Source organism: Vipera berus (genome assembly GCF_964194415.1).
Source record: "Vipera berus genome assembly, chromosome: 2".
NCBI lineage: Eukaryota > Metazoa > Chordata > Lepidosauria > Squamata > Viperidae > Vipera > Vipera berus.
The window spans coordinates 16396478-16408842 of NC_138203.1; the positions used below are offsets into that span (position 1 = coordinate 16396478).

Genomic DNA, 12365 nt, shown 5'->3' on the forward strand with positions numbered 1-12365 from the left:
TCTTTTGTGAAGAGATTTAGTTAAGGACTAGCTGCTTTTGCTGGAATTTTGGAGTAACAAGCATAAAAGAGAGAACAATTTTGAAACAGCCCTTAATGATGAGAAACAAGAATTCCCTGAATCAAGTGGCAATGCCAGTCCAGACATATTCCACTGTGTTCAAACCAAATATTTATTTATTCATTATTTCAGCTTATCTTTCTCCTTTCTGTTCAAAAACACATGTAAAGTGCTTAACAAACTCAAGTAAAATATGTCTGGTAGTGAAAGAAGCAAGAAAGGTAACAGGTGTTCTAGTATCCCATTCCCCAATCTTGAATTAGAATGAATAAATAAATAAATAACACATTGAATGAATAAATAAATAAATAACACAAGTTCTAATCCAGATATTTCCAAGGACTACATACACAAACCTCATTCCAGGAGCCTTCTTATCATGAAGAGTAAAACATTTTCATTACATCTTACCTAGGAAGAGGCCTGATTGCTGATGGAAAATAAATTTTAGCTGCAGAGAATCTCTCTCTAATTCTTTATCAGTTTCTCAATGGAAAGGTGTTTCAAGAATCAGTGCAGAAATATGTTAGAATCTGGAGACATTCTATTGGGTACAATGAACTATTTGTCAGAATCCATTTATATCATATTCATAAATGGAATGTTTCAAACATATCCCATGGATTCTGCCATCTCCCGAAGAGAAGAGGACAGATGTGTATTGAACCGGCAATAGGCATTTCAAAGGAAAGGAGAAGCCTTTTGAACTGGGGAAACAAAAGGGGGGGCTAGCATCTGGTTTTTGTCACGGTAGGCAGCAATAAACAAAAGGGTCCTAACTTCCTTTTTCCCACGAGATGGATGATACGAGAGGAAGGATGGGGGACTGACCAAATGGGGATTAAGGGGGGTTAAACCGGGAACTCTTTATAAGGGTTTACATCGTGGAAATATTAAGCCCTGTCTCATTTCCTACAACCAAGCATGTCATAGTAAAGATTCCTTTTGGACTAAAAATTTGACTCCAAGAGTTTTTGTCTTCCTAAAACGTGGTTTGGGGTGGGTCCTGACATTAGACAGGGCTTGCAACGAAAGTCAACCCGGGAAGAAGAACCTTACCGGGGGACTTTGCAAATAAATATGATGTCTGACGATGAAGCAAGAAGGGAAGGAAGCCCCACGGAGAAGGAGCCTTCCTCCCAGCCGAACTCCCAGAAACATTGGGAAGCTGAAGTATCATATTCCTCCTGGGAGGAAACGGCGGAGCAGCACGAACAAAAACCCCGGTGGTCGATGGGCGTTGGAAGGAAAAGTGAGTGGGAAAAGGCTTCGAGAGAAGTGACCCTGAGACGGAGCGACCACCAACCGGAATGGAAACAAGAGATGGAGAACTCCCTGCACGCCAGTGAGGAAGAGCGGATTCTGGAAAAAGCTATTGACTTGATGAAAACAACCCTGAGCTCACTAAGGGAGGAGAGAGCTGGAAACCACAACACCTGGGGTCGCAACTGGAGGGGTAACGGAAGGGATCCATCACCTGAAACCCCAGGGCTGTCCAATGGAACAGGAGCCGCTGACTCAGCAGTACCCACCCACCCCAGACCCACAGATGGGGATCGAGATGAGGAGCGATACACTCTGCGGCGCAGACAACGATCCAGCCAAAGATTCCCACCCCTGGAAGCTAAATTCAAGGGGGAGCCATCACGACTGGGATTTTTCCTAACCCAAGTCCTCAGCTACATGGAAGAGTACGGACGGGACATCCCCAGTGACAAAACACGCATCCGAATTGTGCAATCTGCCCTGGACAGGACGGCTGCAGACTGGGTGGTGAACCTGCATGACTCCAACGCCCCAGAACTCAACGACTTCAACCGATTCATGTCATCCTTGAGGCGACGATTCGAGGACCCTTTGGCTGACCAGAAGGCCCGGGAGAGAATCAAGACGGTGAGGCAGGGCAGGAGAACAGTGGCCGAATATACCCAAGAATTCCGAGCCATCGCCAGCAAGCTGAACTGGCCAGAAGACATCCTCCTCAGCCATTTCAAAGACGGTCTAAACTACGACCTGTATGATGCTTGCCTGCCTCGGGGAGACCCCTACCATCTCGATGACTGGTATGTCCTGGCAGAGGAAGTGGAAATAGACCTATTGAAAAGACAACGCAGAGGAAAACCATGGGGCCGCCCGCCACTCGAGCAAACACGTGAGGGGGAAAACCCACCGGCCACGGCTAAAAAATCAAAGGGATGTTTCAATTGCGGGAGAGAGGGCCACCGTGCTGCAGAATGTCGTTCGAAAGCCCCTCCACGCAAAACAGAGGCACCATCTTCCAAAAAGCTGGGGATGTCTCAAGGCAACCCAAAAGAATCTTCCATGAAGGGGACAGAGGCTGTAGAGTCCACAAATGTACTAGTTATACATTCAGATATATGCACACAGATACTGATAAACCTTTATCAGGGCCTCCTCAGGGTGCCTCCGATCAAGGAATGTCGATTGGTGGCCCCCAGGGGGAGAGCGTTCTCTGTGGGTGCGCCAGACCTTTGGAACCACTTGCCAGTTGAGCTCCGAACGGCCCCCGACCTTCGCTCCTTTCGGCGTGATCTCAAAACCTTTCTTTTTGAACAAGCTGGCCTGGTCTGATGGGTTGGGGCTGGGTTTTATAATTGGTTTTAATTTTAATATGTATTAATTTATTACGGGCATTGTAGTTTAATTACTTTTTAATTTTTGTATCCTGGTTTTTATTATGTATTGCCCTGTTCACCGCCCTGAGTCCTTCGGGAGAAGGGCGGTATACAAATTAAATTATTATTATTATAATCCCAACCCTTTAATAGTTCACCTCATCCCAATCTCTTGTGTAAAAACTGTCCTCATCAATAGTTCCTTTTCTAGAAGAATTATCTCAGCATTTTCACTCTTTTTTCCATGTTGTGCTTGGGCAGTTAATAGGTTAGTCAAAAGGTAAATGTATTTATGAAAGCCAACCCTTGTCATGCCACTACATGTATTATATTGCTTTTAATAGGAATTGAACATACTGGAAAATGTACCTGTCATTAGAGATGAAAAGATGTTTTCCTATTCCCAATACTGTACTGACCTTTTTAACAGTCTGCATAGGATGCAGAGTATGAGAATAGCACTCTTGGTAAAGTATAGACGTTGCTATACAGATAGTCCTTGGGTTAAGAATGAGATCGATTCCCAAGTCTGTCTTTTAAGTTGAATTTATATGTGAGTCAGAACTCATACTTACAAATATTTATTACAAAAAATAATGGCTGGAATTCTTTCTCAAGCCAATGAATTGCTGATGTTTTCTGTAAACTATAAACTTTCTGAAAATAAGCTACAGTTAAAATGTATGAACTGGCTTCAGCAGTTCATAAATACATTTTGCAGTTTCAACCGTTTATTGACTTGAAGAAAAAGAATGCCATCTACCATTATTAGTAATAGGCAGTCTATATATAAATACGACCTGCCCATAAGTTAGATATTCCTAACCCTGTGACTGCCTGTATTTTCACCCTGGCATAATGGCCCTCTTCAGCATTCAATAGTACAAATAGGGGACTTCTTTCCAAGTAGAAAATGGGACATACCCAGTGGCCTTGAATCCTAGATTTCCAGATGTCCAGTGGGTGAACAGAAGAGACATACTTAATTACATTTACTTGAATGTAACCACATCATTTGGCTAAATGTCTATGGACATTCTCAGTCATCCAGATCCTGGTTGTCCCAAAGGAGCTTTTTCAAGAGGCAACTGGATTTTCTTGTTTATTTGTTTTTTGAAGACATTTCATTTCTAATTCAAGAAGCTTCTTCAGCTCTGACTGGATGGTGGAGAATGGAAGAATTTATATTCCTTGCAGACAGCTGGTCATTTGCATTCTTTTAGAAAGTCATTGAGGCCATGTGGAGTTTATTTGTGTTCTCACAGTCCACACCCATTTGCACTACTTAGGTGATTCTGAGGAAAAAGATAAACCACCCAATGGCCTCAATGACTCTCTAAGAATGCAAATGCAGTTGCTTCTTGAAAAACCACCTTTGGTATATCATTTGGCATGTTCTGGGAACTTTCTAGTATCCTGAGGAGAGCTGTATTTATGTTCAAGCCATTGCTACTCCATCTTGTCTTCACTTCTCCCAGTGGAATGCCTAGATGTCAGAGTGGGCACTGTCCTCTCTAGATTCAGGCTTTCATATATTGAGGTAAATGTCTGAAGTAGGCACATGAGCTGTATTGTCATTATGACATTATACCATGATTGTGGATTAGAAAATAAGACAGTGATAGTTAAGCTTTTGGCTGATTTACCAAGAAATAAATACCATATGAACTAAGTTATTTGTTATTTGTTGCAATTTGATTTGATAACTACAGAGATTTTGGTGTAAAATCTATTTGCAGTGCAGTTTCTCCATTGAGAACTAAAGACCAGAAAATGTAGAACTTGTGATTTTTGATGCAAAGGTCAAATATATTTAGCTATATAAAATATTCATCCTCCAAATGAGGAAAACACTTTCTAAACCACAAAAACATATGCCGCAATGAAATCTGTTTATTAGTCTTTAGTAGTCACAATACTCTTAAGTTTGTTTTTGTCTGCTGGCCCTATTTGAAGTGGACAGGATTATGGGGAAGCTGAGTTCCACCACATGTTTATTGGACCCGTGCCCTTCTTGGCTGGTTTATGCAGCTAGGGAGAGGACACGAGGCTGGCTCCAGGCGGTTATATCTGCTTCTTTGAGTGAGGGTTATTTCCCCACCATCTTGAAGGAGGCGGTGGTGAGACCTCTCCTCAAGAAGCCTGCCTTGGACCCAGCTGTATTGAACAACTTTCGTCCAGTCTCCAACCTTCGCTTTCTTACGAAGGTTGTTGAGAGTGTGGTGGCGCATCAGCTCCCTCTGGTCCTGGATGAAGCGGATTATCTGGACCCTTACCAATCGGGTTTCAGGCCCGGGCACAGCACGGAGACGGCATTGGTCGCTCTGGTGAATGATCTCTGGAGGGCTCGGGATAGGGGGTATTCTTCTGTCCTAGTCCTATTAGACCTCTCGGCGGCTTTCGATACCATCGACCATGGTATCCTGCTACAGCGTCTCAGGGGATTGGGAGTGGGAGGCACGGTTTTTCAGTGGTTCTCCTCCTATCTCCTGGGACGCTCGCAGTCGGTGTTGGCAGGGGGGCAGAGGTCGACCCCTAGGACTCTCGCTTGTGGAGTTCCTCAGGGGTCGGTCCTCTCGCCTCTCCTGTTCAACATCTATATGAAACCGCTGGGTGAGATCATTCGTGGTTTTGGAGTTGGGTATCATCAATATGCTGATGATACCCAACTTTTTATTTCGACCCCAAACCACCCCAGTGATGCCCTCGCTGTGATGTCCCGTTGCCTGGAGGCGGTTCGGGTCTGGATGGGGAGGAACAGACTTCAACTCAACCCTGACAAGACTGAGTGGCTGTACATTCCGGCTTCCCGAGACACCTGGGATGTTCCACCTCTTTCTATGGGGGGTGAGCTTTTACCCCCTGTGGATAGGGCTCGCAACTTGGGAGTCCTCCTAGATTCACGACTCACTTTGGAGGATCACATAGTGGCTGTGACTAGGGGGGCTTTTGCCCAGGTTCGCCTGGTGCGCCAGTTGCGGCTCTATCTGGACCGGGAGGCCTTGTGTACGGTCACTCATGCGCTCGTGACCTCTCGCCTAGACTACTGTAACGCTCTCTACATGGGACTTCCCTTGAAGACTACTCGGAGGCTCCAACTGGTACAGAATGCGGCCGCGAGAGTTGTCTTGGGAGTTTCCCGGTACTCCCATGTTACACCTTTGCTCCGTGAGCTGCATTGGTTACCAGTTGTCTTCCGGGTAAGGTTCAAGGTTTTGGTTATGATCTTTAAGTCCCTACATGGCATGGGTCCGCGATACCTCGAGGACCACCTGCTGCCGGCGTCGACTCCCCTCCGCCCTGTGCACGCCCACAGAGAGGGCCTCCTCAGGGTGCCTCCTGTCAAGGAATGTCGACTGGTGGCCCCCAGGGGGAGGGCCTTCTCTGTGGGTGCTCCGGCGTTATGGAACCAACTGCCGGTTGAGCTCCGGATGGCATCAGACCTCCGATCCTTCCGTCGCGGGTTGAAGACCCATTTATTTGAACTAGCGGGTCTGGCCTGATGGGGGTACTTGGGTTTTTTATTGGTTTGTTTTATTATTCTGGTTTTAACTTGGGCATTAATTTAATTATCTTTTAATGTTTGTACTGTTGTTTATATTTATGCCCTGTGAACCGCCCTGAGTCCCTTTGGGAGAAGGGCGGTATAAAAATTTCAATAAATCTTAAATCTTAAATAAATCTATTTAAGCACATAATTTTCTGGTACATATCAAATACGTTATACCACTCAAGTAATGCTATAAAGGTATATTTGTGTAGCTTGATAGAAAATGAGAATCAAATATCTAAGAAGCTCATCTTTTCATTTCTCTTTCTTTTTATCAATAAGGGACAACTATACTCTTCAGATCAATCCTAATTCTGGACTTTGTAATGAAGACCATTTGTCTTATTTCACCTTTATTGGTCGTGTTGCTGGATTGGCTGTATATCATGGAAAGCTTTTAGATGGTGAGTTGAATAAGGGAGGATAACTATAAAAGAGAATTTGTGCTTCAGAAGTAGAGTGCTTTACATAAGTAAAATATGGTAAGTGATACAAATCATTCAGAAGATCTATGAGTACAAATATATTTTCCTTCCCATAAATGCCTTGAAAAACAAAGCAGTTGTTATGATGGAGCTGTAAACCAGAAAGTGTGTGAGGGGGAAAAAGGCGGGAAAGAAATTGTCTTCCCATGTGCTACTTTTAAATAATTTTCATTTATTTTTTCCCCCATTGAGCTGAAGTTTTTAATTCACTAGTTTATTTATGTATTTCAAATAGCAGTAGATGCCAGTTTCTAATGTTTATTATATTATGGTTCATTGTACAGTTTATACTGGATTTGGCATTTTTGCCCATTTATTGAGTCTTTATTGAGTTGTTCACATAGTCAGATGTTTAGACTTGGCATTTTTATTCACATATCCAGTCCTTCCCAAGAACCTGAGTTAAACAGATTTTATTGTTTGATGGTGGTAAAGGTATTATTAATAATTTTTGTTAAAAGTTTTCTTTATACAGCTAAAAGTCAAATGCAGAAGTATATAAAGTATATAAGAGCCTTGGTGGAGCAGTGGGCTAATGCCTCCTTAAGTAACACCAGCTGCCTGCAATCAGTGCAGGTTCGCATCCCACCAGGCTCAAGGTTGACTCAGCCTTCCATCCTTCCGAGGTAGGTAAAATGAGGACCCAGATTGTTGGGGGCAATTAAGCTGACTTTGTAATAATGCCGCTTGGGGGGTGTATGAAAGCCCTAATAAGCAGGCATATACATAGAATGAAGGCTACTGCTAAGCTTGTAAGCCGCCCTGAGTCTTCGGAGAAGGGCGGGATATAAATGGAATTAAAATTAAAAAAAATAAAAAAATAAAGAAAAGAAAGAAAAAAGGGAGGGAGGAAAGGAAAGAAAGAAAGAAAAAGATTAAAATAGCAACTTCCACACTTCTTTACAGCAGTTATAAACAAATTCATTATCTCTCTTTCCCCTCAACATTACAATAATCCCTTCAGGCCCTTTTTGATCTTTTCATCCCTCAAATCTACAAATCATCATTTCTCTTTGTTCCATGTTTTAGCAAAAGGTTTTAAAGGTTTTCAGACTTCTATAAAAAGTTCTTATTGTTTTGTCCTGACCAAACAGGCTAATTTTGCCATCTCTCCTAATTTTGCCATCTTCACAATCAATTCCTCCATTGTGAATATTTGAATATTTCTCCATTGTTATGCATATAATAATCTTGCTGCCCTTACCCTATATATAATCAGACTTCCCATAAGTCTTTTTTGTTCATGAGTCCCAATAAAATGATATGTCAATTCTAATCTTCAAAATTCTTTGTGTTATCAAAGAATTTTTTTATATTTCTTTGCTTTCTTTCCTTTTTTTCATAGGTTCATGTTTTTCACATTTCCTTCAGTGATGGGAAATATATTTTATATACTTGAGATAATTTCTCTGGTGTCCTTTCTCAACGGTAAATCTTGAGGGGAAAAAACACCCTCTCTTAAATTATAACACAATGTGAATTTCAGTTTTCTAATGAATGTATTATTAGGTATTTCAAAGAGTGCCCTGCTGAAGTTTTAAGAGTGTGGGAATAGCCAGTCCTGCAGAGAAATTGCACCTAAGCCACAGAAAGATTTTACATCAAAATGAACAACTTCAATTCAGCTTCAAAAGCCACCAGCAATTACAATAACTCTTTCAACACAAAAGAGCACTACCCCCTCCCCAGTACCTTATAAAGATGACAAACTGGGCTACATTCTGAGCTAGGCTTTTTTTCTCTGTCTGCAGAAGTGTTTAAAATCTCTGGAAAAGATAGCCAGATGTGCACTGCGGTATAATCTTTCCGTGTCTTCTTCCTAGTGAAAAGTGGTCCTTTGAGATTGGCCAGACTAAGATACAGATCTCGACCAAGCTGTTCAGTCAATTTCCTAAAGCTGCACAATTAAGAAAGGATTTGAGTTTCGACCTAGTTCTTTAGTTGTTGCATCACATAGCTATATAGATATGCTCTCTACTTTTATTTATTTTTGTTGTTCTATTTATATAGCCTTCCCGATCCCACCCCTTCTCTAGTAGTACATGAATCAAATAATATCTTGAGTACAGTATTGGGATTCTCCAGATAGCCGTAGACACTGATGGTTGATTAGAACTTCAACCTAAACTACAAAGTCACACAAAGAAACAATATAATTTTGTGCTCTGGAGAACTTTTTCATTGAAAATCATTAAGCTTGTTCTTAGAAAATTATTCACACTGAATACATTTGGGTAGCACTAAAGCAGCATCATTTATCTTTTTCAGGACCCAGCTACGCTATGGATAGAAAAAACTTATCCATTTGTTTCTTCTTCCCAGCAGCCTTATTTGAGGGAGAAATATCATCATAATTTTCTGCCCACAGCTAACAGTGTGCCTCAAAGAGATAAATTCTAACCATTCTTCCTTAAAGTAAAGAAAAACATTCAGTTGAAATAATTACCAATGCATTTTTATAATTTGGATCATCTAGTTCCTCTTTTTAAAAAGCTGTTTTCCTTTACTCTGTTGCCACACACACACATATTCCTTAAGAAATGTTTTATACCCTCAAACTCAGAGAAATATTATCCTTTTCTCTCACTTGGTTCCTATTAGAAATTGTTCATTTTCTTTCTGGATTTTTAACAAACTCCATTATTTTTTTCTAACATGCATCTCAGGGTTCATAAATTAAGAGCTAGGCCCACAATTCATTTTTAATATTTTGAAAGCCAAACCTTGTAGATCATAGACTTAGAAAGCTTTCATTTATAAGAGGGAGTCATTTTTAATTAAACTTTGTTCCTTTGTGTGCAGGTTTCTTCATTAGGCCCTTTTATAAGATGATGCTGGGAAAACCAATAACCCTAAAAGACATGGAGTCTGTGGTGAGTAAACACTGAGAACCCTATTAACATTTTCAATTACGTGCATTATTTCTTCTCTTGGGAAATTTTTTTAAATGTCACTATTCCCTAGAACCTCCAAAGTTTGAAGCTTGACTAGCATCATAAGATTGGGGAAATGTACTGCTTGGATTTTACTTTCTAATTCTCTAATAAAGCTTTTTAAAAAAAAACTACCAAGGTAATAATTTCAAATTCCTAATATGATTAGATTCAGCATGAAATGAACAATTAGCAAAATATTTTTGTAAGGTTTTTTTAAATTAGACATTTGACAGCTGCTTGAAGCATTTCCGTGAAAAAAATAATGAGCATTCTAGGATTCTTGAATAAATTTAGCACTCATTTAATAAAGGGTGAAGAAGACAATTATCCTGTTCACCTCAAATATTTGGATGCACTGATGAAAATGTTGTACTTGGACCCATGTTTAAATCATCATTCACAGTAGTTTCACAGGAAGGTACATCAAAGAGGAAATGGGGCTACCCGAGACATATGAGGGTGGTATAAAAACTTACATGCATTACATTGATCTTGTGTCAATTTACCAAACACTACGCTGATCCTTTTTAAAAAATATAGAGGGAAGTAGTCCTTACTTGCCGACCAGTCACTTAGCAACCATTTGAAGTTATGATGAACTCTCCCAAAAGGTTCTTACAATCGGGTTCCAGAGTTCTAATGATAGCAAACCCTCCGCCTTCATGGTCATGTGACCACATTCTGTGCACTTAGCAGCCATCTTACTGTTATGGTCAGTTATAGCAATCTATGGTTATGTAACATGATTTATGATGTTACATGATCATAGATGCTGGCCTTTTCAGTCAGTTCCCAGCAAAAAACATCCATAGGAATACATTAACTCACTTAATGAATGCAGTGTTCATTTAATGACCATCACAAAAAATATCATAAAATTGGGTTGGCCACATGGGTGTTTTGACTTATGACCATCATGACTTATAATGGAAATTCTGGCCTGCATTACAGTTGTAAATTGAGGAATGCCTGTATTACAATATTCAATTTCATTATTTCATTTTTTGGAAAATAAAAGTAGTTCAGTCTGTTGTGTTGAATTCCAAATAACTAAAAAGATTAATGGCAAAAGAACGCAGCTGTTGAAGAAACCCAGAAGGATGATAAAAATGATTGATCTGATAAGTTTTCAAGTTGGCTGTCTGACATTTGGAAGATTCAAATGACCATTCTCCAAGTTAGAAGTTATATTTGCTATTTGAAAGATCTAAATCCCTGATTATCAGACTTTTATAACATTCACCTTATCCACGCTGTGACACATTTTAAGAATACTAGGAGTATGCCAAGTCAGCTGAGGCAAAAGAAATCAGCTGGTAGACATCTTTCAATATATTATGTTACTTTTCCCAAAAGAATTGGTTAATGGAAAACAATGTTCTTCCAACAGGATGGTGAATATTATAATTCCTTGAAATGGATTCTGGAAAATGATCCCACAGATCTGGATCTTATGTTTTGCATAGATGAAGAAAACTTTGGACAGGTATGTGCATGTTATTCCATCAGTTTTCTTTCATTTGTCTAAAATGTTGGTCTGCTAGTTTTTAAATCATTGCATTGTGCTATCTACTGCACTCTAAGATAAGATATTTTAACATGTTTAAACAAAAATTAATGTTAAATTTGGCAGTCCACAATAACAATTTTCCAAATATCTCAGTTTCACTTTGTTTATTTTTTTACACAAGAAAAATTGAAGAAAAAATAACTAATTTTTAACAGAATGATAGAGGCACAAATATTTCTGGCAAAATAAGACATTCTAGAGGAGAGTGAACAACTTAAAAATGCAGGCATATACTGTATATATTCATGTGGTGGCTATGCACATACATGCACAATTCTCCATAGACAATGTATTACATAAATTACATTAAATGTTTGAATTTTTTGCTTTTTTTTCTTAATTCTTCCTTACTTGCCTAATTCTAATAAAGAACAGGTCATGCATTAAATAAGTACAATATTTTCCATGGGGGGAAAAATAAGGAAATTAAGAAAACATATTGCAATTGGCCTCTGGGGCCTGCCTTTTTGGCACACCACATAAATACAGTATATAAGTATATGTATGCAGTGTGAGTGTGTGTGTGTATACCTACATGCAGAGACACATATACACACATGGACTGAGAAATAGACACACGGGGAAGAGGGCCTTCAAATAAGTGTTGACTCCTGGTGACTGCTGGACTAGTCTGTAAAGTTTACTTAGCAAGGCTTTTCAGAAGTGGTTTGCCATTGCCTCCTTACTGGGGCTGAGAGAGAGGAACTGGCTCAAGAGTCTCCCAAGGCAGGACAAGAAACTATGGTAGCCTGGTACCTTAACCACTACATCAAACTGGCTATCTATATAATATATACATATATATATATACATATATATATTATAAAATGGTAGAGGGAGGAGTATTTGGTATGTTCACCACCTTGAGTTATTTATAAAAATAATAAATGTGGGATAAAGCAGTGTAATCCCTAATATAGAGATTAAATTGTAATTATTAAAATGTGTGATAGATTTCTTGCCCAAGAAGCAGTATTTATATTTGGCAATCCCAAAGTTTGAAAATTGCTGCCATAGTTCAATCTTTTAAAGCAAAGGCATTCAGTCTGTGTTTTTCTAGCACAGTCATGAATATATTTTTATACCTTTAGCTGTTGCTTTGAGTTTTCTTTTACGTAGAACAAGGAT

General features: G+C 39.8%; 1 protein-coding gene across 11 annotated transcripts in view; it reads left to right on the forward strand.

Annotated features, from left to right (window-relative positions):
- NEDD4L (NEDD4 like E3 ubiquitin protein ligase) overlaps window positions 1-12365 on the forward strand; it is a gene marked incomplete at its 5' end in the record, with an annotated part of 305674 nt that overhangs the window by 270843 nt on the left and 22466 nt on the right. For all 11 annotated transcript variants that reach the window (XM_081320525.1, XM_081320526.1, XM_081320527.1 and 8 more), the window contains 3 exons: window positions 6529-6650; window positions 9534-9604; window positions 11058-11153. In XM_081320525.1, coding sequence (XP_081176651.1) covers window positions 6529-6650; window positions 9534-9604; window positions 11058-11153 — 289 coding nt within the window. The remainder of the gene's footprint in view (window positions 1-6528; window positions 6651-9533; window positions 9605-11057; window positions 11154-12365) is intronic.